The following is a 26,943-nucleotide window of genomic DNA, read 5'->3' as shown; positions in this document are numbered from 1 at the left end:
TTTCAGCCCTGTCCAAGCTCTTTTCTGTCCTGGCACTCCAATGGTGGAACAAGCTTCCCCCTGAAGCTAGGACAGCAAAGTCCCTGCCCATCTTCCTAGAACATCTGAAACTAGGGATGCACTGATATGAAATGTTTGGCTGATACAAAAAAAACCTATACCGATATTTACAATTGTGGCGGCCTTTTAAGCTTTCTAGTACAGTTAAATAGTTAGCACACACACACTGACCAAAATGTTATTTTGTTGGCATTTATGTATGTCCCCATTACCAGTGACGTGACGGACTTTAGCCCACTCCCCCAGAGTTCAGCATAATCGAGTCCGCTCACGAATTAACATTTTGACATGAGGATTCGTGGCAAAAATTCCTTTAGAATTTGCAAATCTCCCAGTAAAACACATGGGAAAGCATGGCACTTTTGAGAAATTAAGTTATTTTTAAAATGTATTTTTACCGACAGGCAAAGTGAAATACACTGCTTAAACTGGAAGACAGATTTTGATAACATCCATTGGACCAGACCACTCACTGAATGTTTGAATTCAGCATCAACACACAGACAGCAGCTCTAGCTGTCTGGTTGGCTGGCATTATGGTATACGCTCGCATCCCTACATCCTACTGCCTGGTTGAAGCTGTTTTGTGCAGGCAACAGAGGCTAGCTAGTGTGAAAGCCGCAGCATGAGGAACGATGTGTGTCTGCACTGCACGTTCTTAACATTACATGAATGTATTTTTATTAGAGAACATTCAAAAGCAACAACTGAGGCACTGGCTGCCAGATTTTAGGACTTTGGAAATGTAATAACGACGATGAAATTCTCTGCTTCGACCGCAATAGACGTTGACATCAAGAAGCAACTTCCTCAGGTTCTTCACCCGAAATAAAACCATTCTCTGGGTAGGCTACACCGGCCTGTGCAGATTCTCCCAGTCATGGCTCTGGTTACTTTGCAGCGCTCCCCTACCCCAAGCGCTGCATCCACAGCCAGCACTACCACCACCAACGCGGGGGAGGTAAGTTTGGAAATAGCTGGAGAGACGTTCTAGAAATGTCAAGAAAGCGCGTAAGAAATCACCGGGGATACGTGGGAGTAACATAGGTAGGCCTTGTAGCTAGTGTTTTGTAGCGATGGGATAAGCTAGCTTAGTACTAGGCTCAACTCCATCACTAGCAAACTGGTTGGAAAAGCTAGCAAGCAAAGTTGCATCTCAGTAACAATGCTATTGCTAGCCAATAAAGTTATTAGGTAGCTACCCAACTAACCCACAATACACGTAGGCTACCTAGTTAGCTAGCATATACTTATTTTCTTTAACTAATTAGCAATTGATTTAACGTTAACATGCTAATGACCAACATTAGCTAGCTACTACTTGCCATTTCCAAATTACTATGGCATTAGGTACCTAGTTTGCATTCTTATCATGCATAGGTACCTTGTTATTTTATCACTCTGAGTATGTATTAAACCTCATTTTATTGCACACAACGTTGTTACAAGCTTGAACTTTAAAACCCACAACTAGTTAGTAGTAGCTAGTTTGCTCGTTAAATGGAAGTGCTTTTAAACAAGGTCGGTACTGTTTACTACATTCACCAGCAGAATGGAGAAGAAAACTAGCTTGCTAGCCAGCTAACACATTTTTTTCTGTGTAACGGTACTGCAGTGGTGCCATAAAATCTGGTAGACCAAAATGTTAACATTTAGCTAGCTACTTTTGCCAAAACCAGTGTTATTATGGACAGCATGTTCTGTTCTATATACTGATTTATATAATGTCTTCTAAAATAACTGTCAATGAGGTGAAATGTGGCATAACTTCATACAGCCATGTCATGTGGTAGAGGCCTATTAATTTCCCATACAGAGAGTCGTCTGACAATACAGACAAGTAAAAAAATGTCATCCCTTTGCCATCTTGAACACTTCCAAGATGACAAAGGGACTCATGTAACTGCTCCTTGTGTTGAAGTGTTTTTATTTGTCAGATGAACCATGAGTCCATATTAACTTTAGCCAATGCTTTAATCCCATCACAAAATGTAAGATAATTCTAAACAATAACATGACCACTTTCTGATATAACAAAATATAACAGTTAAGCCTACACAAATCACCCCAATGGCATGTGATGTCACTCATATGGAAATGATAGTTACAGTCAAAGTACTGTTTTTGAATTGATAGTACACCTCGACCAGTTGGGGGTGCTAACTGTTAATATAAACTGTAGTCATGCTAAACTCAACAAAGACACGAGCCTCCAGCAGGAAGGGAGGTTGTATGTCTCCACTAGGCACTAGCCCTTACTGAGGAGTAGAGGGTGGATTTGTTTCAAAGATGAGAACAATCATCGTTATATCAAGAACTGGGACCATAGCATTAGCTGATCTTTATTTTCTTTCGTTAGACTGCTTCTTTGCCATAAAATACTGAGTCATTGGGCCTGACTCATTACACCTGCAATGTGAAAAAGATATGTGTAAAAAGAAACACGTTTGTCATGAAGATGGAGATAGTTGAGCTGGCATGACTGAGGACTGGCCTTCCCTGTCACTCACTTTCCATGCGGGCTGGAATTGACTGACTGGCTGCCTCGTTGCTCCCAGGGCTCTGCCCAGGGCCCTGTGTGATGAGGAGCAGCCAAGCCCCTCAGGAGGCTGCTGCAGCTATGATGTCATTCTCACATGAAGGGTGGAGGGAAAGCATTGAGGGGAGGACGGTGGTGGGGTAACAATATGGTAGCTGTTGTGACGGTGGAAGGTAGGCTACATGAATTTGCCAAGAATAGCAAAAGTGTAATATAGTTATTAGCCCTACATGTAGCGCTGGGAATTGCTAGGGACCTCATGATGCGATACTATCACGATCGCAATATGTATTGCGATTCTATATACACTACCGTTCAAAAGTTTGGGGTCACTTAGAAATGTCCTTGTTTTTGAAAGAAAAGCACTTTTTTTTTGTCCATTTAAATAGTACCCTAAAAACACCAGTGTCAACATAAAGAGGCGACTCCGGGATGCTGGCCTTCTAGGTAGAGTTGCAAAGAAAAAAACACATCTCAGACTGGCCAATAGATTAAGATAGGCAAAAGAACACAGACACTGGACAGAGGAACTTTGCCTAGAAGGCCAGCCTCCTGGAGTCCCCTCTTCACTGTTGACGTTGAGACTGGTGTTTTGTGGGTACTATATCATGAAGCTGCCAGTTGAGGACTTGCGAGGCGTCTGTTTCTCAAAACGAGACACTAATGTACTTGTTTTCTTGCTCAGTTGTGCACCGGTGCCTCCCACTCTTTCTATTCTGGTTAGAGCCAGTTTGCGATGTTCTGTGAAGGGAGTAGTACACAGCGTTGTATGATATCTTCAATTTCTTGGCAACTTCTCGCATTAAATAGCCTTCATTTCTCAGAACAAGAATAGACGGACGAGTTTCAGAAGAAAGGCCTTTGTTTCTGGCCCTTTTGAGCCTGTAATCGAACCCGCTGATGCTCCAGATACTCAACTAGTCTAAAGCATGCCAGATTTATTGCTTCTTTAAATCAGCACAACAGTTATCAGCTGTGCTAACACAATTGCAAAAGGGTGTTCTAATGATCAAATAGCCTTTTAAAATGATAAACTTGGATTAGCTAACACAACGTGTCATTGGAACACAGGAGTGATGGTTGCTGATAATGGGCCTCTGTACGCCTATGTAGATATTCCATTAAAAAAATCTTTTTTTTTCAGCTACAATAGTCATTTACAACATAAAAAATATCTGCACTGTATTTCTAATCAATTTGATGTTATTTTAATGGACAAATGTGCTTAAACATACCGCTCACCATATGTCTGCTGCAGAGGGACAAGAGCCATGAGGAAACGAGTTTTGATCAGTCATGGAAACAGAAGTGCAATCACTAACTAAATGCTCTGCTTCTTTACCCACATGGAGAGTTTCATCCCTCAGTTTTAGACTCTTCCCTACGAAGTGAAATCCTCTTTCCATTCATGGCTCTAATTTGTTGCTTTTATGTGTTGCTGTGGCAGAATTATGGCTGGAATTTCACTTGTAGCAGTTGCAAGGCTGTTCAGGTCAACTATTGGATTACCCTCCCTGGTGTGTTTCACCTGGCCCCTCGGTGCCCTTCTCCTGGGTAGAGGCCAACCATATTACCTTAATGGCACTGTTTGTTTAGATGGGGACATAAGCCTTTACTTTACTCACTGTTTTGTGTGTTTGTCAAACCTCAAATTTTTTAAAAAGACAATGAGATTTCTTTGCTGTTTTTTAACCTATTCTGCTCATCACAAGTGTAATGCTCGACCTATTTAGTTAGTTCAGAAATGGAAAGCGGCGTGTGTTTTTGGAGCTGAAATGCAGTATTGGATCCAACTTGTCACAAGTATTTGCTCTCATTGTTGCTGTACTTTGGCACAGCCTACCTTACCTTGGCAGGGAGATTGCGGCTCTTGCGAGTAGTGCTTTGGTTGACATCCCTCAGGCTTTAGTAGGTGAAACTTCTGGAGAATGGCCCTCTTAAGTTACCTGTCACCATGTACAGATGTAGGATCTTAATTAGAGCCAGTTTGCTACAGCAGGAAAATAATCTGGAAATCAGGAAATTAGAATTATGTGTTTAATAATTAACAGACATTTCTGTAGAGGTTGATGCATTTTTCTTTAGGGAAAATCAAGTCTGAAATTTCAAAGTGAAAATGACAAACTTGAAGCCTTTTTAAAACTCAAATAGAGTACAAGTTTGCATTTCCTGCTGGGCACAAAGTTCGCAGCAACAAAAGTGATCAAATTAAGATCCTACATCTGTAGCTCTATCCTGATACTCCCAGTCTATGATATCCCTCCTGGTACAATAAGAACTGTTCTGAAGATATTACTGTTGTGAAACTTTATCATGAAGAATGACCCCATTCCCTCCATTTAGTGGCATTCACCTCTCTCATAAAGCCAGGTATCTAGGTTAACAATGAACATTTATGAGGTGTCATATTTCTTATATGATGATGTTTATTAGATACCCATTGTGTGTGTTTGTGTGTCAGTCACCAGATCTCAACCCAATTGAACACTTATGGGAGATTCTGGAGCGGCGCCTGGGGCAGTGTTTTCCACCACCATCAACAAAACACCAAATTATGGAATTTCTTGTGGAAGAATGCTGTGGCATCCCTCCAATAGAGATCCAGACACTTGTAGAATCTATGCCAAGGCCTGTTGAAGTTGTTCTGGCGGCTCGTGGTGGCCCAGTGCCATATTCTGTTAACTTATACCTAAATAATGTTGTTGACTCGTCCTATACTCGTATTTGTGGTCAAAGCATAAATTGGAGAAAAACAATTCAAAAACCTCACCTCAAACTTGTCTCAAACAGATAGTTTTAAAAATGCTTGTTATTTACTCAGAGAACATCAGTACATCACTGGGGCCAAGCTTCCTGCCATCCAGGACCTATATAATAGGCGGTGTCAGAGGAAAGCCCATAAAATTGTCAGAGAATCCAGTCACCCAAGTTATAGACTGTTTTCTTTTCTACTGCACGGCAAGCGGTACTGGAGCTCCAAGTCTAGGATTAAAAGGCCCCTGAACAGCTTCTATCCCCAAGCTGAACAATTAATCAAAAGGCCACTGGAGTACCCCCTCCAAAAAACATTTACATTGTTTTGTACACTGCTGCTACTCGTTGTTTATTATCTATGTATAGTCACGTCACCCCTACATTCAATGTACAAATTACCTCTAACCTGTACCCCCCGCACACTGACTCGGTACCCCCTGTATATACAGTTGAAGTTGGAAGTTTACATACACTTAGGTTGGAGTCATTCAATTTTGTTTTTCAACCACTCCACAAATTTCTTGTGAACAAACTATAGTTTTGGCAAGTCGGTTAGGACATCTACTTTGTGCATGACACAAGTAATATTTCCAACAATTGTTTACAGACTGATTATTTCACTTATAATTCACTGTATCACAATTCCAGTGGGTCAGAAGTTTACAGACACTAAGTTGAATGTGCCTTTAAACAGCTTGAAAATTCCAGAAAATGATGTCATGGCTTCAGAAGCTTCTGATAGGCTAATTGACATCATTTGAGTCAATTGGAGGTGTACCTGTGAATGTATTTCAAGGCCTACCTTCAAACTCAGTTCCTCTTTGCTTGACATCATGGGGAAATCAAAAGAAATCAGCCTAGACCTCCAGAAACAAAATTGTAGACCTCCACAAGTCTGGTCATCCTTGGGAGCAATTTCCTAACCCCTGAAGGTACCACGTTCATCTGTACAAACAATAGTATGCAAGTATAAACACCATGGGACCATGCTGCCGTCATACCGCTCGAGATGCGTTCGATCTCCTAGAGATGAATGTACTTTGGTGTGAGAAGTGCAAATCATTCCCAGAACGACAGCAAAGGACCTTGTAAAGATGCTGGAGGAAACAGGTACAAAAGTATCTATATCCACAGTAAAACGAGTCCTATATCGACATGACCTGAAAGGCTGCTCAGCAAAGAAGAAGCCACTGCTCCAAAACCGCCATTAAAAAAGGCCAGACTACGGTTTGCAACTGCACATGGGGACAAAGATCGTACTTTTTGGAGAAATGTCCTCTGGGCTGATGAAACAAAAATAGAACTGTTTGGCCATAATGACCATCGTTATGTTAGGAGGAAAAAGAGGGAGATTTGCAAGCCGAAGAACACCATCCCAACCGTGAAGCACGGGGGTGGCAGCATCATGTTGTGGGGGTGCTTTGCTGCAGGAGGGACTGGTGCACTTCACAAAATGATGGCATCAGGAGGAAGGACAATTATGTGGATATATTGAAGCAACATCTCAAGACAGTCAGGAAGTTAAAGCTTGGTCGGAAATGGGTCTTCCAAATGGACAATGACCCCAAGCATACTTCCAAAGTTGTGGCAAAATGGCTTAAGGACAACAAAGTCAAGGTATTGGAGTGGCCATCTCAAAGCCCTGACCTCAATCCTATAGAATGTTTGTGGGCAGAACTGAAAAACATGTGTGAGCAAGGAGGCCTACAAACCTGACTCAGTTACACCAGCTCTGTCAGAAGGAATGGGCCAACATTCACCCAACGTATTGTGGGAAGCTTGTGGAAGGCTACCCAAAATGTTTGACCCAAATAAACATTTTAAAGGCAATGCTACCGAATACTAATTGAGTGTATGTAAGCTTCTGGCCCACTGGGAATAAGATGAAAGAAATACAATATGAAATCATTTTCTCTACTACTATTCTGACATTTCACATTCTTAAAATAGTGGTGATCCTAACTGACCTAAGACAGGACATTTTTACTAGGATTAAATGTCAGGAATTGTGGAAAACTGAGTTTAAATGTATTTGCTAAGGTGTGTGTGTGTGTGTGTGTGTGTGTGTGTAAACTTCCGACTTCAACTGTAGCCTCGTTAACTTGTTACTTTTTATAATATTTTTATTTAGTTTATTTGGTAAATATTTGTTTAACTCTTGAACTGCAAGAGCTTGTGAGTAAGCATTTTATGTTAAGGTCTATACTTGTATTTGGCACATGTGACCATTTTGATTTGAATCCAGGTGAAAGCTGTGATCCCTTATAGCTTTCAGGAGGATGCCTGGTTTTTCTTTAAAAGTGCTTTCCTCACCATCTTAAATAAGCATACCCCTTTAAGAAAATGTAGAACTAAGAACAGATATAGCCCTTGGTTCACTCCAGACCTGACTGCCCTTGACCAGCACAAAAACACCCTCTGGCGTACTGCATTAGCATCGAATAGTCCCCGCAATATGCAACTTTTCAGGGAAGTCAGGAACCAATACACGGTCAGTTATGACAGCAAAGGCTAGCTTTTTCAAACAGAAATTTGCATCCTGCAGTACTAATTCCAAAACGTTTTGGGACACTGTAAAGTCCATGGAGAATAAGAGTACCTCCTCCCAGCTGCCCACTGCACAGAGGATAGGAAACACTGTCACCACTGATAAATCAACGATAATCGAGAATTTCAGTAAGCATTTCTCTATGGCTGGCCATGCTTTCCACCTGGCTACCCCGGCCAACAGCGCTGCACCCCCTGCAGCAACTGGACCCTCTCTTCCTAAAATTATCCACCGCCATTGTTGCAACCTCTATTACTAGTCTGTTCAACCTCTTTCGTATCGTCTGAGATTCCTAAAGATTGGAAAGCGGCCGCGGTCATCCCCCTCTTCAAAGGGGGAGACACTCTAGACCCAAACTGTTACAGACCTATATCCATCCTGCCCTGCCTAAAGTCTTTGAAAGCCAAGTGAGCAAACAGATCACAGACCATTTCGAATCCCACCGTACCTTCTCCGCTATGCAATCTGGTTTCCGAGCTGGTCATGGGTGCACCTCAGCCACGCTCAAGGTCCTAAACAATATCATAACCGCCGTCGATAAGAGACAATACTGTGCAGCCGTATTCATCGACCTGGCCAAGGCTTTCGACTCTGTCAATCACCGTTTTCTTATCAGCAGACTCAACAGCCTTGGTTTCTCTAATGACTGTTTCTCAGACCGAGTTCAGTGTGTCAAATCGGAGGGCCTGTTGTCCGGACCTCTGGCAGTCTCTATGGGGGTGCCACAGGGTTCAATTCTCAGGCCAACTCTCTTCTCTGTATATATCAATGATGTCGCTCTTGCTGCTGGTGATTCCTTGATCCACCTCTATGCAGACGACACCATTCTGTATACATCTGGCCCTTCTTTGGACACTGTGCTAACAAACCTCCAAACAAGCTTCAGTGCCGTACAACACTCATTCCGTGTTGAATCCAACTGCTCGTAAATGCTAGTAAAACGAAATGCATGCTCTTCAACCGATCACTGCCTGCCCGACGAGCATCGCTACTCAGGATGGTTCTGACTTAGAATGTGGTCAACTACAAATACCTAGGTGTCTGGTTAGACTGTAAACTCTCCTTCCAGACTCACATTAAGCATCTCCAATCCAAAGTTAAATCTAGAATCGGCTTCCTGTTTCGCAACAAAGCCTCCTTCACTCATGCTGCCAAACATACCTTCGTATAACTGACTATCCTACCGATCCTTGACTTCGGCGATGTCATTTACAAAATAGCCTCCAACACTCTACTCAGCAAATTGGATGCAGTCTATCACAGTGCCATCCGTTTTGTCACCAAAGCCCCATATACTACCCACCACTGCGCCCTGTATGCTCTTGTTGGCTGGTCCTCGCTACATATTCGTCACCAAACCCACTGGCTCCGGGTCATCTATAAGTCTTTGCTAGGTAAAGCCCCGCCTTATCTCAGCTCACTAATCACCATAGCAACACCCACCCATAGCACGCGCTCCAGCAGGTATATTTCACTGGTCATCCCCAAAGCCAACACCTACTTTGGCCGCCTATCCTTCAAGTTCTCTGATGCCAATGACTGGAACGAATTGCAAAAATCACTGAAGTTGGAGACTTATATCTCCCTCACTATATTTCAAGCATCGGCTGTCAGAGCAGCTTACTGATCGCTGCAGCTGTATACAGCCCATCTTTAAATAGCTCATCCAACTACCTACCTCATCCCCATATTTGTTTTAGTTTTTCTGCTCTTTTGCACACCGGTATTTCTCCTTGCACAACCTAATCTGCACACATCACTCCAGTGTAAATTGCTAAATTGTAATTACTTCGCCACTATTTGCCAATTTATTGCCTTACTTTATTTGCACACACTGTATACAGATTTTTCTATTGTGTTATTGACTGTACGTTTAAGGCTGTTGTTTTTGTCGCATTGCTTTGCTTTATCTTGGCCAGGTCGCAGTTGTCAAGGAGAACTTGTTCTCAAGTGACCTACCTGGTTAAATAAAGGTAAAAAAGCAAAAAATTGATGTCACTTGTTAAATCCACTTCAGTGTAGATGTCGGGGAGGAGACAGGTTAAATAATTTTTAAGCATTGTGACATTTGAGACTTGGATTGTGTATGTTTGCCATTCAGTGGTGAATGGGCAAGACAAAAGATTTAAGTGCCTTTGAACGGGCTATGGTAGTAGTTTCCCGTGTGTATCAAGAATGGTCCACCACCCAAAGGACATCCAGCCAACTCAACACTACTGTGGAAAGCATTGGAGTCAACATGGGCCAGCATCCCTGTGGAATGCTTTTGACACCTTTGTAGAGTCCATGCCCTGATGAATTGAGGCTGTTTTGAGGGTGAAAGGGGGTGCAACTCAATATTAGGAAGGTGTTCCTACTGTTTTGTGCTCTGTGTAGGTGATATATCATAGAAATCTGGAAACACTGGACAGTTATTTTAAGATGCTTTATGTTGGTGTTTCCTTTATTTTGTCAGTTACCTGTAGATCCATGTCCACCTTATACTAATGGCTGCACTGTAGCGCTTCAATGTCTTGAAGTATCAGATTTGGTAATTTGTTTCTTTTTCCTCTGCTTTTTCTTGGTTTGCAGGACTTTGGGAGTGACTATGAGCGGCGGCTAAATCAGAGGTAAGTGTTGTTAATACTTAGTATACTAAAGATGGACTTGCTTGGGTAGCCCAGAGCTGCTTCTCTTTTCCATGGTGGAGCAGGATAATGCTAGCTGGAGATTAGGAGGATGTTTTTGTCATCTGTGTTTGTTTCTTGGTGTGGGGTAAGCATTCCAGATCAACTCATTCCTGGTTCCTCTCAATGACAGTCACCACTGTAACAAATGATTAAGAAACCTTTGTCTGTCTGTCGGCAGGGATCATCAACTAGATTCAGCTGTGGGGCGATTTTTGTCTTGAGGGGATGATTTGCGTGCAAGTTGACCGCCAGAATCCCAATCCTATATAATATTTTACTAAAACAAAATAAACCTTGCTTAAATTTATGCAATCACGTGTCTCTATGCGTGGGAATACAAAATTAAAATCCCTTGTTGCTGATTTACTGATGTTTTTACAGACTTATGTACAACAGTGATATTGTGGGGCCAAATAAAACCACCAGTAGGGGACAACTCTGTAGACCAGGTTCCCCAATCTTTAATATACAATTAGACAAAATGTTGTCTTCCCCCTTTTGGCTCATTACTGTTGCGACAGGTGCTTAAGCAGTGATTGTCTGTTTTGGTCACTACAGTACCTATTATATTTGATCAGCACAATCACTATAACCAGCTCTGTCATACATTTAACCACAACCTGAGGCAACACAGAGACTGGCTTTGTCGCAGTCTGTTCACTGTGGTCATATGGATAAGAGAAGAGGGCTTTTTTCAGGTATTAAAGACTGACTAAATCATGTCAGAACTTGGTGTTGAAATGTGATGGACGTTGAGACGAGCACAGATGGAAGACATTAGCTTGTAAAGCTGCATCCTCTGGGCCGGTTAAGAGGGGAGAGCTCAACACGATGGGATGGTTTAATCAAATAGTATACACTAACTTTTTTTTATTTTATTAGTCTTTCTATTAAAAACATTGAAAGTAAGAGCTTGGGCCATTGAGACGATAAAAGCATCACAAATATTACTGGTCGCTGTGTAAGTCATGTCAAGGGGTAGCATACCACACCTCACCATGAGCTAGCAACATCTCTGATAAATGCTCATGTGAGACAGTTTGTAAAGGAGAAGGGACACTACATGACCAAAAGTATGCGGACACCTACTTGTCGAACATCTCATTAATGCCCAAAATCATGGGCATTAATATGGAGTTGGTTCCCCTTTGCTGCTTTAACAGCCTCCACTCTTCTGGGAAGGCTTTCCACTAGATGTTGGATCATTGCTGCGGGTTCTTGCTTCCATTCAGCCACGAGCATTAGTGAGGTCGGGCACTGATGTTGGGCGATTAGCTCTGGCTTGCAGTTGGCGTTCCAATTCATCCCTAAGGTGTTGAATGGGGTTGAGGTCAGGGCTCTGTGCAGGCCAGTCAAGTTCTTCCACACCGATCTCGACAAACCATTTCTGTATGAATCAAATCGAATTTTATTTGTCACATGCGCCGAATACAACAGGTGTAGACCTTCAAGTGAAATGCCTACTTACAAGCCCTTAACCAACAATGTAGTTAAGAAAATACTTGTATTATTCTTTGTTATTCTCTTACCTAAAAAAAACAAAGAGCAGCATTCAATAACAATAGCAGGGCTATATACAGGGGGTACCGGTACAGAGTCAATGTGCGGGGGCACTGGTGTTGCGTTAATTCAAGTAATATGCACACGTAGGTAGCGTTATTAAAGTGACTGCATAGATAACAACAGAGAGTAGTCTGGGTAGCCATTTGATTAGCTGTTCGAGTCTTATGGCTTGGGGGTAGAAGCTGTTTAGAAGCCTTTTGGACCTAGACTTGGTGCTCCGGTACCGCTTGCCGTGCGGTAGCAGAGAGAACAGTCTATGACGAGGGTGGCTGGAGTCTTTGACCATTTTTAGGGCCTTCCTCTGACACTGCCTGGTATAGAGGTCCTGGATGGCAGGAAGCTTGGCCCAGGTGATGTACTGGGCCGTACTCGCACTACCCTCTGTAATGCCTTGCAGTCGGAGGCCGAGCAGTTGCCATACCAGGCCATGATGCAACCCGTCAGGATGCTCTTGATGTTGCAGCTGTAAAACCTTTTGAGGATCTGAGGACCCATGCCAAATATTTTCAGTCCCCTGAGGGGGAATTGGTTTTGTCGTTCCCTCATCACGACTGTCTTGGTGTGCTTGGACCATGTTAGTTTGGTGATGTGGACGCCAAGGAACTTGAAGCTCTCAACCTGCTCTCGCTTTGTGCATGGGGGGCATTGTCATGCTGAAACCGGGAAGGGCCTTCAAAGTTGGAAGCACGGAATCGTCTAAAATGTTATTGTATGCTGAAGCATTAAGATTTCCCTTCAGTGGAACTAAGGGGCCTAGCCGAACCATGAAAAACAGCCCCAGGCGAGCTTTACACCACTCCAGCCGACGCTTGGTGTTGCGCATGGTGATCTTAGGCTTGTGTGCGGCTGCTTAGCCATGGAAACCCTCTTCATGAAGCTCCCAATGAACAGTTATTGTGCTGACGTTGCTTCCAGAGGCAGTTTGGACCTCGGGAGTGAGTGTTGCCACCGAAGACTGACAATTTGTTCGCGCTACGTGCTTCAGCACTCGGAGGTTGTTCTGTGAGCTTCTGTTGCCTATCCCTTCGCGACTGAGCTCCTAGACATTTCCACTTCACAGCAATAGTACTTACAGTTGACTGAGGAACCTCTGGCAGGGCAGAACTTTGATGAACTGACTTGTTGGAAAGATGGCATCCTATAACAGTGCCACATTGAAAATCACTGAGCTCTTCAGTAAGGCCATTCTACTGCCAATGTTTGTCTATGGAGATTGCATTGCTGCGTGCTTGATTTTATTCACCTGTCAGCAACGTGTGGCTGAAATAGCCGAATCCACTAATTTGAAAGGGTCTCCACATACTTTTGTGTATATATAGTTCAGGTGAGTTGATACCTAAACTGACTCAATGAATAAGAGCAGTTTGCTTTGCCTTTTGATCGCCTTGCACAGACAGATTAGTCGGGTATGTTTGTATTTCTGTCCCAGCTTTGTTCGCATCAGATCTAACTGACAAAGGTAAAAAAAGTCACACTTTAACTCGTTGGAGCTGTAGTGGTTCTCTACAGCAGTGGTCACCAACCTTTTCTGAGTCAAGATCAATTTCTAAGTCAAAATGCAGGTTGAGATCTACAGCTCAAAGTTTTTTTTAACATGGCTTAAACATAAGCCTATGCAACATTAAGTAATTACAAACAGTACTGTAGCGATGATGTTTGTGCAGTAGGCTATAAGCCCAATACTTTATCACTGCATATTGAATTGCCCTGCCAATGTTCTTCTCAGACCATTTTGAAATGGCTTCAAAATTGTAGCTATTTGATCACACTGGTGATAGATAATTTGTTGTAGTACTAGTGAGGCACAGCTGAGTGAGCATAATAATATAATTTGCTTCCTACTGGACTGATGGCCTGCATGTGATGGTCAGTCTGAGGGGAGGGAGGGTGCAGAGGTGAGGCTGCCTCTCACCGTCTCTTCCAGCTGATGGTGAAACTTAAGTCGCACTGCGTTCTTTCTGTCAAATTTTTGCCTCATTCACCAATTTGTTACTCCTATGACCAGAGAAAGTGAAATATCCCTCTTAAAGACACAAGCTGCTAATAATAACAACAATGCAAGCTTATTGAAACACTTATATTCTAAACTCATTCAGGGGAAAACGTGCATTTTATGGCGTATAAAATTAAAAAAAAAAAGTAGAACAGGGTGTTGACAGTGCTGAATAACAACGTAAACATGAACTTATAAAAACAGCAGCTCTTTGCTGTATATGTTGAGTGTCTAGTAATGGTTTTAAAAGTTATGAAATCTTACATGATCAACTTTCCTGTGTTTAGAGGCTTGCGCAAGGAAACTTTGCAGACACGGGATCTGAACTATCTAATTGGCCAGTGATGGGCCTTTTTAAGTGCACTTGATTTGCTCTCTGGGCTTGTCGGATAGGGAGGACATCTACCTTCAGACACATGAAATGGTTGAAAATGGGAACACTTTGCGTTCCGCTACGGCTGCTGAATCAAGTGCACCTACCCCCAACAGCGTGAAACTAATTTAAAAGAAATTGGAACGCAAGGCTTTATTTCAGTTTTTTTACTGAAATGTTTGGTGATAGACTAGGAATGCCTTGGAGATCGACCAGACGATCGCAATCGACTGGTTGGTGAACACTTCTCTACAGTGAGGGACTGTGGAAGTTAAAACATTGATTGGTTGATTTGATTTTGAGTTTTTTCCCTTAGTCTTAATCAACTCACTGAAAGGATTTAGTGAGAGCCAACAAATGTGTGCCGCTGAATCAAGTTACTTTCCCTGCATGAAGCAATCAGTGTTTTTAGTTGAAATTGGGTATAGAGGGAGGGGCATGTGCACCACTGGCCTGTATTGCAGCTTTTATATGGATGTGTAACGTCAGTCATGAACAAAGGCGTTGACATTCAGAGACACGATTGTTTTCAAGCACATCATCCCACTTTCCTTTTTTTTATAAAAAAAAATTCTCCATTCATGTGCGTGTGGGTCAGACATGAGTTTATTTTTGTTCTCGCTGAAAACAGGATGCCTGAAAGCCAGTCATAACTTCCTGCTCTACTGTGCCCCAGGACAAAGGGGGAAGAGTGGAAGAGGCCAGCACGTCACCCTTCCTACATAGTGAGGGATGTGGCTCTCTGGCCCTTGGGGTCAATAATCTTGGTAATTAATCACAGGGAGATTTACTGTGTTCTGCCTCCATGCCCTCATGCAGTGAAATCTGATACTGCTGTGAATGTTTTGGGCATTTCCACGGAAACAGCTTATGATTCCACAGTTTTTTCACTTTAAAATGTATGCCAAACAAAAATCATTGTATTGAAACTTTAACAAACAATGCAACTCTATGCACAAGGACTACTTTTAACAATTTCCACAGAAAAATGTACAAAAACTAATTTAGTGGAACTGTGCAGATGCCAACTTTGGTAATGGAATTACGGTCAAATCTCCGTCAGCTTTTTATGCAACTACATTTACCAAAAATAAATACAAAATCTTCTCGTAATTTAGATTCAAAGATGTCTGTAGAAAGAATTTCTGAGTTTGAACCTTGAGTTTGAGGAAAAAAAAAAAAAATGTTTTTATTGAACTACAGTACATATTGTAAATTTAAGTGGATTTAGACCTGGTAACATAATTACGTCATGGGTGTCTGTTCTGTACTACACAGAAATGCATAATTATGGATATTGTACTATACTCTACTTGTCTTTACTGTATTGTACTTACTGTGCGGTACTGTGCTCTACTCACTGTACTATCCAAACTTGGGAAACATATGTACGTCTATGATTGGACCAAATATGAACCTGTCCGATCCGTCTGTGGACGTTAACATCAAGGCCAGGGGGGACTGACCAAATTTCAACTACCTATCAACATCCGGTGTCAGTCGGTACTCATTAGGTGAGTATGTTGGTATCAGTAAATGGAAAGAGGGGGCTCATGGGTAGGTGTCTAAGAGCTGGGAGAGGTGAGAGTGAAAGGCATAGAGGGAGGGGTGGTCCAAACTGTTGTAACACTCTTGGTTTGACCACCGGACAACAAAGACAAAGAAAACAGTTAAACCTAACAGTATGCCAGTGGAACCGAGGACAGTAGAAGGTGACCCAGCTGTGGTTTTTGACGGTTCTGATTTCCCGTTGTAGCCAATTCAGTTGCAGTAATTCTGTTTGAATTATTATTATTTATTTTTTTTGAAATCATTAAATTATGACTTTCATAAACAAATGTGAAATCAATGAAATCGCTAGTTGGTGAACTTTTATTATTCTCCTTCATGAGGGAGAGAAATGTGAAAATATCTTAGTTATGTGGGTGTTTGGTAATGGACTTAAAAGGCACAAGGCAATATTTCTTAAACTTACAGAAGGTAAACAATATCTCAAACTAAATATAAGTGTTGATATTATACTGAACAAAACTATAAACGCAACATGCAACAATTTCAAAGATTTGACTGAGTTACAGTTCATAGCCATGAAGCCACTGGGGAGACAGGCCCAGCCAATCAGAATTAGTTTTCCCCCACAAAAGGGCTTTATAAAAACTTCTTAGGGATCTGTGTCCCTTCCACTGGATGGTTGAGCTAACGTAGGCTAATGCGATTAGCATGATGTTGTAAGTAACAACATTTCCCAGGACTTAGACATATCTGATATTGGCAGAAAGCTTAAATTCTTGTTAATCTAACTGCACTGTCTAATTTACAGTAGCTATTACAGTGAAAGAGTACCATGCTATTGTTTGAGGAGAGTGCACAATTTTGAACATGAAAAGTTATTCATAAACCAATTAGGCACATTTGGGCAGTCTTGGTACAACATTTTGAACAGAAATGCAATGGTTCATTGGATCAGTCTAAACGTTCCACATACACTGTTGCCATCTAGTAAGCTACAGGCAGTTAGATTTGGAGGTGAAAATTGGGGGGGAAAAAGGGGTGTATCCTGAAGGGGTTTTGAAGACAGAAATTCTGCTCATTAACAGTGACGTAAACAAATTTGTGCACAACATTTTTGTGTTAAACATTTCTGGGACCTTTTTTTTCAGCTCATGAAAAATGGGGAATATGTCGCGTTTATTTTTGTTCAGTATTGTTGACGGGGGTCTTTACGTCAACATTGTTATTATTATTTTTCAATGTATTTCTGATAACTAACAATTTCAGACCTGGAAACATGAATAGGCGGCACACTGCATGAGAGATGCAACTATGTTGTGACCAGGGGTTGGAACCTAAATAATTATTTTCCAATTGTTTCATTCTGTTCTGTTCCAGCCTGAAAAACAAAGTTCAGATCTGATTTGAATCCAAAAAAAGTAATTATTTATATTGTTCCTTTTTATTAACCTCTCATTTTTTATATTTAGCTTGACATTAAACTTCTTTACCAATCAGGGCGGATAGAGCAGCTTGCTATGGAGCGGGCAACCTATAGTTACCCAGTGGTGGAAAAAGTACTCAATTGTCATACTTGACTAAATGTAAAGATCCCTTTTAATAGAAAATGACTCAAGTCCAGTAAAATACTACTTGATAAAAGTGGTTTTAAATATACTAAAGTATCAAAAGTAAATAGAATTGCTAAAATGTACTTACGTATCAAAAGTAAAAGTATAAACTATTTCAAATTCCTTATTAAGCAAACCAAACGGCACATTATTTTTGTTTGTTTTTGTGACGGATAGCCAGGGCCCCCCCCAACACTCAGACATAATTTACAAACAAAGCATGCGTGTTTATTTAGTGAGTCCGCCAGATCAGAGGCAGTAGGGATGACCAGGGATGTTCTCTTGATAAGTGTGTGAATTGGACAATTTTCCTGTGTTGTGACTTCTATCATTTAATTTGATGACAGTTAGTTGATTAGATAAATAACAATGTTTAATTGTTACCCGATTAACTCATTAGGATTTGGTGCACCACGAGAGTGTTTTTTTAAAGAGTTACCATCTCCTGAATTAAACTCTAACAGGTCTTTACCAATCACATCTAAAAACAGTCAACTTATTAATAGCTTTGTATCATATCATCATTCTGAACAGTCGTAACATCCTTGCATCTGCAAAAACCTGAGCCTTATGATTCAGTACTACACAAATTGGTTTAATTTATTTACTAGCTAACTAAATGGTAACACAGGATAAACATACACACTTAATACATTAGAAACAGGTCCCTAGCGGACTGACAACAATATGGCTGCTTGTTACAAAAGCCATGGAGAGGGTGAGGAAAGAGAGATCGGGACAGAGACACTAAACGTTGGTACATTTTAGAAACTACTCTCACTTATACTTTTCACACGAACTGCCGGCCCGCTTGGAGTAATTAATCATGAATGTATTTACGTGAAAATGCCTTGGTTTGCCGTGTATCTCTCCTAACCGGGTCACCTTGGAAAGGGGGTTGGGCCTTTTCGCGGCACGCTTGTAAAGCTCTGATTGTCCAAAAGGGGTTCCCACCCGTCTTCTACTGTTCTCCTCTGCCGTTGTCCGATATCCGGTGACTTGTCATGTAGTCCTGAACAGAACTACAGAGTTTATTCTCCTTCCATTCGTCCTGGAAGATGCTTCTTTGAAAATAGGCTAGCCAGCTGTGTTGGTGGTTCCCAGTGGGGTGATGAAAGTAGCGTACTACGGTGGTTTGAGCAGAGTAGTAGAATGGTCCCACTTCAATTCGCTTTTCTAGATACTTTACTAAGGATAGATAATCAGCTGTACCAGTGATTGTCTGGGAGGTGACTATCATCTCTACATCGTGTTGAGATTGAGTTCAAATCACTTTTCTTCTCTCTGGTCTAATATTTTAATTCTTAATCCATAATTTTATATAGTTTGTTTAAAATGGGCGGTTCTATCAGGCTGACACGCTCTTTGACCTCACTCAAGGGGGCGGTGACTACTTACTGTGCACAGTTATAGAAACAATTTCCTCTTATAGTTTCGAAAATAACATCCTTCTCTTAACACTTTAATAATTTTTCACATAGCATGCACAACACAGAGGATGGAAACTTCGTACATGTAGTATGTATACTTTCCAAGTTGCAGTATTTCCTTTATAACATTTTTAATGACATCACAAAATAACAACCAAACTGACATTAGTGTTCTTTTAGGTCGCCTCTGACTATTCCCCACGTTCTATGTTAAAATTGTTCCAGTATTCGCATTAGACCGTGTTTGAGTTTCGGAGGGAAAAGTCTTCTTAAAACAAAGGCACATTCCTGTGGTGAACATTGGAGAGGCAGATGCTGAATGTTTTCTCCTTGATTTACAACAGGGTGTGATGTGTTGACCCCTCTGCGGGTGAGAGGGGCTCTGGTTGATGTTATTTATTTCAAAGCTGATCTGACCTATTTGGATCCTCACAAGGCAGTCATGACACTTGTCAATATGTAACAAATACTTTTGGGTGTCAGGGAAAATGTATGGAGTAAAAAGTACATTATTTTCTTTAGGAATGTAGTGAAGTAAAAGCTGTCAAATATAAATAGTAAAGTACAGACCCCAAAAAACGACTTAAGTAGCAGTGGTGGGAAAAGTACTCAATTGTTGTGAAGTCACCTAATAAAATACTACTTGAGTAAAAGTCAAAGTATTTGGTTTTAAATATACTTAAGTGTTAAAAGTAAATGGAATTTCTAAAATGTACTTAAGTATCAAAAGTAAAAGTATAAATCATTTCAAATGCTTTATTTTAAGCAAACCAGATGGCACAGTTTTCTTGTTTTTATTTTATTTACGGCTAGCCAAGGTCACACTCCAACACTCAGACATAATTTACAAACAAAGCATTTGTGTTTAGTGAGTCCGACCGATCAGAGGCAGTAGGGATGAGCAGGGATGTTCTCTTGATAAGTGTGTGAATTGGACCATTTTCCTGTCAATGTAACAAGTACTTTTGGGTGAGGGAAAATGTATGGAGTAAAAAGTACATTATTTTCTACAGGAATGTACTGAAATAAAAGTTGGCAAAAATATAAAGTCCAGATACCCTCAAAAAATGACTTAAGTAAAAATACTTTAAAGTACTACTTAAGTACTTTACACCACTTGTTTTAGCCTAGGCAGCTGATTTGTGCATGGGCGTTATCGGCTGCCTAGGCTATAGTTATTTGCATGCGTGATGGACAGACGAGTGTAGGGCGTGAAATGCGACTGAATTTGCGGTAGGGGAGACGGCTGGAGGAGGCTTGGTTTGATGCGCTGGGCATTGTTACGACATGCATTATCAGAGTAAAGCCCACAGAATTATAGTTACGGAGGAGCGGCTTCTATGGAGGAACTTCGAATGTGTTTGAACTTCCGAGAGTTGGCTTAACTTCCACCAGAGCTACTGTAGCAAGCAAGCTTGTGTGTGCAGAGCGGCCCCAGAATTAAAAACACGTCTTTACCTTTTTCATTAATAAATCCAATGTGAAGCATAAACTGTACTGTCCATTACTAGCATTGAAAAAGATAATACATTTTTCTCTAATTACAAATATCTCCCTAATTCCTAAATCACACTTGTAACATCAGTAGGATACAGTAGCCTAAGCTTCGGAGGGGGAGGTTGCCTACATGCCCGGAACGTCAATGTTATTAACCTCTCTAGGGTATGTGGGACGAAATCGTCCCACCTACTCAACAGCAAGTGGAATCCCGTGGCGCGATATTCAAATACCTTAGAAATGCTATTACTTCAATTTCTCAAACATATGACTATTTTACACCATTTTAAAGACAAGACTCTTGTTAATCTAACCACACTGTCCGATTTCAAAAAGGCTTTACAACGAAAGCAAAACATTAGATTATGTCAGCAGAGTACCCAGCCAGAAATAATCAGACACCCATTTTTCAAGCTAGCATATAATGTCACAAAAACCAAAACCACAGCTAAATGCAGCACTAACCTTTGATGATCTTCATCAGATGACACTCCTAGGACATTATGTTGTACAATACATGCATGTTTTGTTCAATCAAGTTCATATTTATATCAAAAACCAGCTTTTTACATTAGCATGTGACGTTCAGAACTAGCATACCCACCGCAAACTTCCGGTGAATTTACTAAATTACTCACGATAAACGTTCACAAAATACATAATTATTTTAAGAATTATAGATACAGAACTCCTTTATGCAATCGCTATGTCAGATTTTAAAATAGTTTTTCGGTGAAAGCACATTTTGCCTGCCATTTGAGTTCTGTTATACTCACAGACACCATTCAAACAGTTTTAGAAACTTTGGAGTGTTTTCTATCCAAAGCTACTAATTATATGCATATTCTAGTTTCTGGGCAGGAGTAATAACCAGATTAAATCGGGTACGTTTTTTTATCCGGACGTGAAAATACTGCCCCCTATCCATAACAAGTTAATTCATTTGGCCTAGTCTCTGGCCACAAGTTAAGAACAGTTAGCACAATGGGTAAGGATATATCGGTGTTTGAAATATGGAGAAGCAGGTTCAGTATAAAGTGAGACCCTCTGTTCGATGACACCTCTGAACACTCCCGTTTTATGCGAGTTGGATCTAAATGCAATTGCAAGGGCTCGATGACAAAAAGCAAGGGAGACATTGGACACCTCTGTCTAGTGCCTCTGAAGAGAGGGAAATAGGCTTAGTGGATGTTATTCGTTCTGACAGATGCAAGTGGAGAAGTGTATCGTAACTTGATCCAAGCAATTAATTTTTCTAAGGTATGAAAAAGGTAGCCCCACAGCACTCTATCAAAAGCCTTCTCAGCATCTAGCGAGATTAGAATCTCAGGGAGCTTTGAGATAGAGGGGATTATACAAAACATTAGTCGTCTGATATTTGAAAAATGTCTTTTTTTTTTATTAAACCTGTCTGGTCAGAGGAAGTAACAGATGGTAAGACTGACTCAACGCATAGCTAATAGTTTAGCCAAGAGCTTAACATCCACGTTGAGCAGTAAGATTGGGTGATGGGACCCGCAGGAGAGGGTCTTTTTATTATTTTTCAATATCAATGAAATGGAGCCCTGTGTTAAACTGGTTATTTATTAGGTGTTTGAATTTGACAAATTTGTTGAGCAGAGGAAGACTGGCGAAGTTGATGAAAGCAATTTACTTGCCTTGTCACAATACTCATAGTGAGTATGTCGTGACTTAAGCAGCAGTTCCTCAATTTCGCCTGTTGACAAGGTATTAAATTCAGTTTGTAAAGAGAGTCGATCCCTGTACACATTTGGGGAAGGTGAGGTAGCGTAGGTATTGTCTAACTGTAAAATGCATTGTCAGTTCAGAGTCTCTTTTTCCTATTTTTCCTTTCAAAACTAGTGTATGAAATTATTTGACCTCTAATGTAGGCCTTAAAAGTCTCCCACAGAACAGATGCTGAAACGTCGAGGGTGCTGTTAGTAACTATAAAAGCATCAAACTGAGCAGTCAAAGTTAACTTTCATCAGACAGCAAGCGCGTATTAAAACTCCAAGGTACGCGAGGCTCAGTCCCACCACCAACTGAAAGCGCTAAAGTTAGAGGGGCGTGATCAGATATGACAATGGAATTGTATGAGCGTACAAATAAATTCATTAAAAATCCTACAATGTGATTTTCTGGATTTTTTTTCTTGTCATTTTGTGTGTCATAGTTGACGTGTACCTATGATGAAAATTACAGGCCTCTCTCATCTTTTTAAGTGGGAGAACTTGCACAATTGGTGGCTGACTAAATACTTTTTTGCCCCACTGTACAGTGGCTTGCGAAAGTATTCACCCCCCGTGGCATTTTTCCTATTTTGTTGCCTTACAACCTGGAATTTAAAATGGGTTTTTGGGGGGGTTTGTATCATTTGATTTACACAACATGCCTACCACTTTGAAGATGCAAAATATTTTTTTTGTGTGAAACAAACAAGAGATAAGACAAAAAAATTACTTGAACGTGCATAACTATTTACTCCCCCCAAAGTCAGTACTTTGTAGAGCCATCTTTTGCAGCAATTACAGCTGCAAGTCTCTTGGGGTATGTCTCTATAAGCTTGGCACATCTAGCCACTGGGATCTTTGCCCATTCTTCAAGGCAAAACTGCTCCAGCTCCTTCAGGTTGGATGGGTTCCGCTGGTGTACAGCAATCTTCAAGTCATACCACAGATTCTCAATTGGATTGAGGTCTGGGCGTTGACTAGGCCATTCGAAGACATTTAAATGTTCCCCTTAAACCACTCGAGTGCTGCTTTAGAAGTATTCTTAGGGTCATTGTCTTGCTGGAAGGTGTACCTCTGTCCCAGTTTCAAATCTCTGGAAGACTGAAACAGGTTTCGCTCAAGAATTTCCCTGTATTTAGCGCCATCCATCATTCCTTCAATTCTGACCAGTTTCCCATTCCCTGCCGAGAAAAAACATCCCCACAGCATGATGCTGCCACCACCATGCTTCACTGTGGGGATGGTATTCTCGGGGTGATGAGAGGTGTTGGGTTTGCGCCAGACATAGCATCTTCCTTGATGGCCAAAAATATACATTTTAGTCTCATCTGAACAGAGTACCTTATTCCATATGTTTGGGTTGTCTCCCACGTGCCTTTTGGCGAACACCAAACATGTTTGCTTATTTTTTTCTTTAAGCAATGGCATTTTTCTGGCCACTCTAACGTAAAGCCTAGCTCTGTGGAGTGTACGGCTTAAAATGGTCCAATGGACAGATACTCCAATCTCTGCTGTGGAGCTTTGCAGCTCCTTCAGGGTTATCTTTCGTCTCTTTGTAGCCTCTCTGACTAATGCCCTCCTTGCCTGGTCCCTGAGTTTTTGTGGGAGGCCCTCTCTCTGCAGTTTGTGGTGGTGCCATATTCTTTCCATTTTTTTAATAATGGATTTAATGGTGCTCCGTGGGATGTTCAAAGTTTCAGATATTTTTTTATAACCCAACCCTGATCTGTACTTCTCCACAACTTTGTCCCCGACTTGTTTGGAGAGCTCCTTGATCTTGGTGCCCATTGCTTAGTGGTGTTGCAGACTCTGGGGCCTTTCAGAACAGGTGTGTGTGTGTGTATATATACTGAGATCATGTGACACTTAGATTGCACACAGGTGGACTTTATTTAACTAATTATGTGACTTCTGAAGGTAATTGGTTGCACCAGATCTTATTTAGGGGCTTCATAGCAAAGGGGTTGAATACATATGCACACACCACGTTTCCGTTTGTAATTTTTTATAATTTTTTTTTAACAAGTTATTTTTTTCACTTCACCAATTTGGACTATTTTGTGTATGTCCATTACATGAAATCCAAATAAAAATCCCTATAAATTGCAGGTTGTAATGCAACAAAATAGGAAAAATGCCAAGGGGGATGAATACTTTTGCAAGGCACTGTAGGTCTCTTTTGAGCCCATCCAAAGCGTCTGTGAACTTCCTCAAACGCCAACCTTATGCAATAGCTAGCCAGCCCTGAGAAGAGGCTTTTCTTCCATTGTGCTGGTGTGTGCAGAAAGCCCTGGGCCCATGAATAACCCGCGTAGCGACTCCCCCTCTGGAGAGTCTCTGTGTGGAGAGTCCTCTTCAGAGTAATCCATTACACCGTGCAAACACCTGGTGATTCAGAGGATAAGATTACTGGCAGGCTGTGCTTGGTTCAGACTGGTCCAAGTTATCTATCTGGCTGCAAGAGTAATTCTGTTAATGCCCAGTCACATGGACTAGGCCTGGGTTCTCCCTCTGCTACCAAAGCTGACCTCACTAGGTTTGTGGCAGCACCGCCTTCGGCTAATCCACTGTTCCTGGCAATATTGATCACATATAGTTTTTCATGGGTTTTGAAGGAGTTTTCCACCTAGAGATCAGTTGACTTGCGAGTAGCCTGTTGGTTAGGTATCACAGAGCTCTTCCTGTTGACAAGGAGATGGTGTTATCTGTGTCAGAGACAAAGGCAGGAGTTCTATGTCGGCAAATCCTCTCAAATTAGTTGAATGACGTGTGTGTGTGTGTTAAAGAAAATAGGAGTGTCGTGACTTGACTTTAACATCAATCTGAAGACTATTATTTATCTAATTACCTAACTGTTTAATTGTTACGAGAGATCGACCGATTATGATTTTTCAACGCCGATACCGATTTATTGGAGGTCCAAAAAAGCCGATACCGATTAATCAGCTGATTTTTTTTTTAATTACATTTTTATTTTATTTTTACATAATAAATAAAAAAATATTTTTTTTATTTGTAATAATGACAATTAAAACAATACTGAATGAACACTTATTTTAACTTAATATAATACATCAATAAAATCTACTTAGCCTCAAATAAATAATGAAACATGTTCAATTTGGTTTAATTAATGCAAAAACAAAGTGTTGAAGAAAGTAAAAGTGCAATATGTGCCATATAAGAAAGCTAACATTTAAGTTCCTTGCTCAGAACATGAGAACATATGAAAGCTGGTGGTTCCTTTTAACATGAGTCTTCAATATTCCCAGGTAAGAAGTTTTAGGTTGTAGTTATTATAGGACTATTTCGCTCTATACGATTTGTATTTCATATACCTTTGACTATTGGATGTTCTTATAGGCACTTTAGTATTGCCAGTGTAACAGTATAGCTTCCGTCCCTCTCCTCGCTCCTACCTGGGCTCGAACCAGGAACACATCGACAACAGCCACCCTCGAAGCAGCGTTACCCATGCAGAGCAAGGGGAACAACTACTTCAAGTCTCAGAGCGAGTGACGTTTGAAACGCTATTAGTGCGCACCCCGCTAACTAGCTAGCCATGTCATTATTACAAATACATTTTAAAAATCAGCCGATTTAATCGGTATCGGCTTTATTTGGTCCTCCAATCGGTATCGGCGTTGAAAAATCAAAATCGGTCGACCTCTAGTTTATGGTTAGGTACACATTGGAGCAACGACAGTCTTTTTCGCGAATGTGCACCGCATCGAATATATGCAACGCAGGACAGGCTAGATAAACTAGTAATATCATCAACCATGTGTAGTTAACTAGTGATTATGATTGATTGATTGATTGTTTTTTATAAGATAAGTTTAATGTTAGCTAGCAACTTACCTTGGCTTCTTACCTCATTCGCGTAACAGGCAGGCTCCTCGTGGAGTGCAATGTAAAGCAGGTGGTTAGAGTGTTGGACTAGTTAACCGTGAGGTTGCAAGATTGAATCCCGAGCTAACAAGGTAAAAATCTGTCGTTCTGCCCCTGAACAAGGCAGTTAACCCACCGTTCCTAGGCCGTCATTGAAAATAAGAATGTGTTCTTAACCTGTTATGACTAGGGGGCAGTATTTTCACGGCCGGATAAAAAACGTACCCGATTTAATCTGATTATTACTCCTGCCCAGAAACGAGAATATGCATATAATTAGTAGATTTGGATAGAAAACACCCTAAAGTTTCTAAAACTGTTTGAATGGTGTCTGTGAGTATAACAGAACTCATTTGGCAGGCCAAAACCTGAGAAGATTCCGAACAGGAAGTACCCTGTCTGACCATTTCTTGGCCTTCTTGATTATCTCTATCCAATACAGGGGATCTCTGCTGTTACGTGACACTTCCTACGGCTCCCATGGGCTCTCAGAAGGCGGCAAAAAGCTGAATTGTGGCTTTGCAGGCTCTGGCTGAAATACATTAGCGCGTTTGGATAGTGGCCGGTCAGAGTACTATGAGACTAAGGCTCGTGCACGAGTCGACTCCATGCTTACTTTCTCTCTCTCTTTGAACGAAAACCACCACTCCCGGTCGGAATATTATCGCTTTTTTACGAGAAAATTGGCATAAAAACTGATTTTAAACAGCGGTTGACATGCTTTGAAGTACGGTAATGGAATATTTAGAATTTTTTTGTCACGAAATGCGT

At 41.1% G+C, this 26,943-nt stretch overlaps 1 protein-coding gene across 2 annotated transcripts in view; it reads left to right on the top strand.

The window, feature by feature from the left end:
* Positions 1-526: 526 nt before the first annotated feature.
* LOC115200215 (protein phosphatase Slingshot homolog 1) overlaps positions 527-26,943 on the top strand; it is a 51,989-nt gene continuing 25,572 nt past the window's right edge. For both annotated transcript variants that reach the window (XM_029763079.1, XM_029763078.1), the window contains exons 1-2: positions 527-1,021; positions 10,473-10,510. In XM_029763079.1, coding sequence (XP_029618939.1) covers positions 941-1,021; positions 10,473-10,510 — 119 coding nt within the window. In that variant the 5' untranslated portion in view covers positions 527-940. The remainder of the gene's footprint in view (positions 1,022-10,472; positions 10,511-26,943) is intronic.

Source organism: Salmo trutta, chromosome 9, assembly GCF_901001165.1.
Source record: "Salmo trutta chromosome 9, fSalTru1.1, whole genome shotgun sequence".
Taxonomy (NCBI): Eukaryota; Metazoa; Chordata; class Actinopteri; order Salmoniformes; family Salmonidae; genus Salmo; species Salmo trutta.
This window is presented reverse-complemented; position numbering and strand designations above follow the sequence as displayed.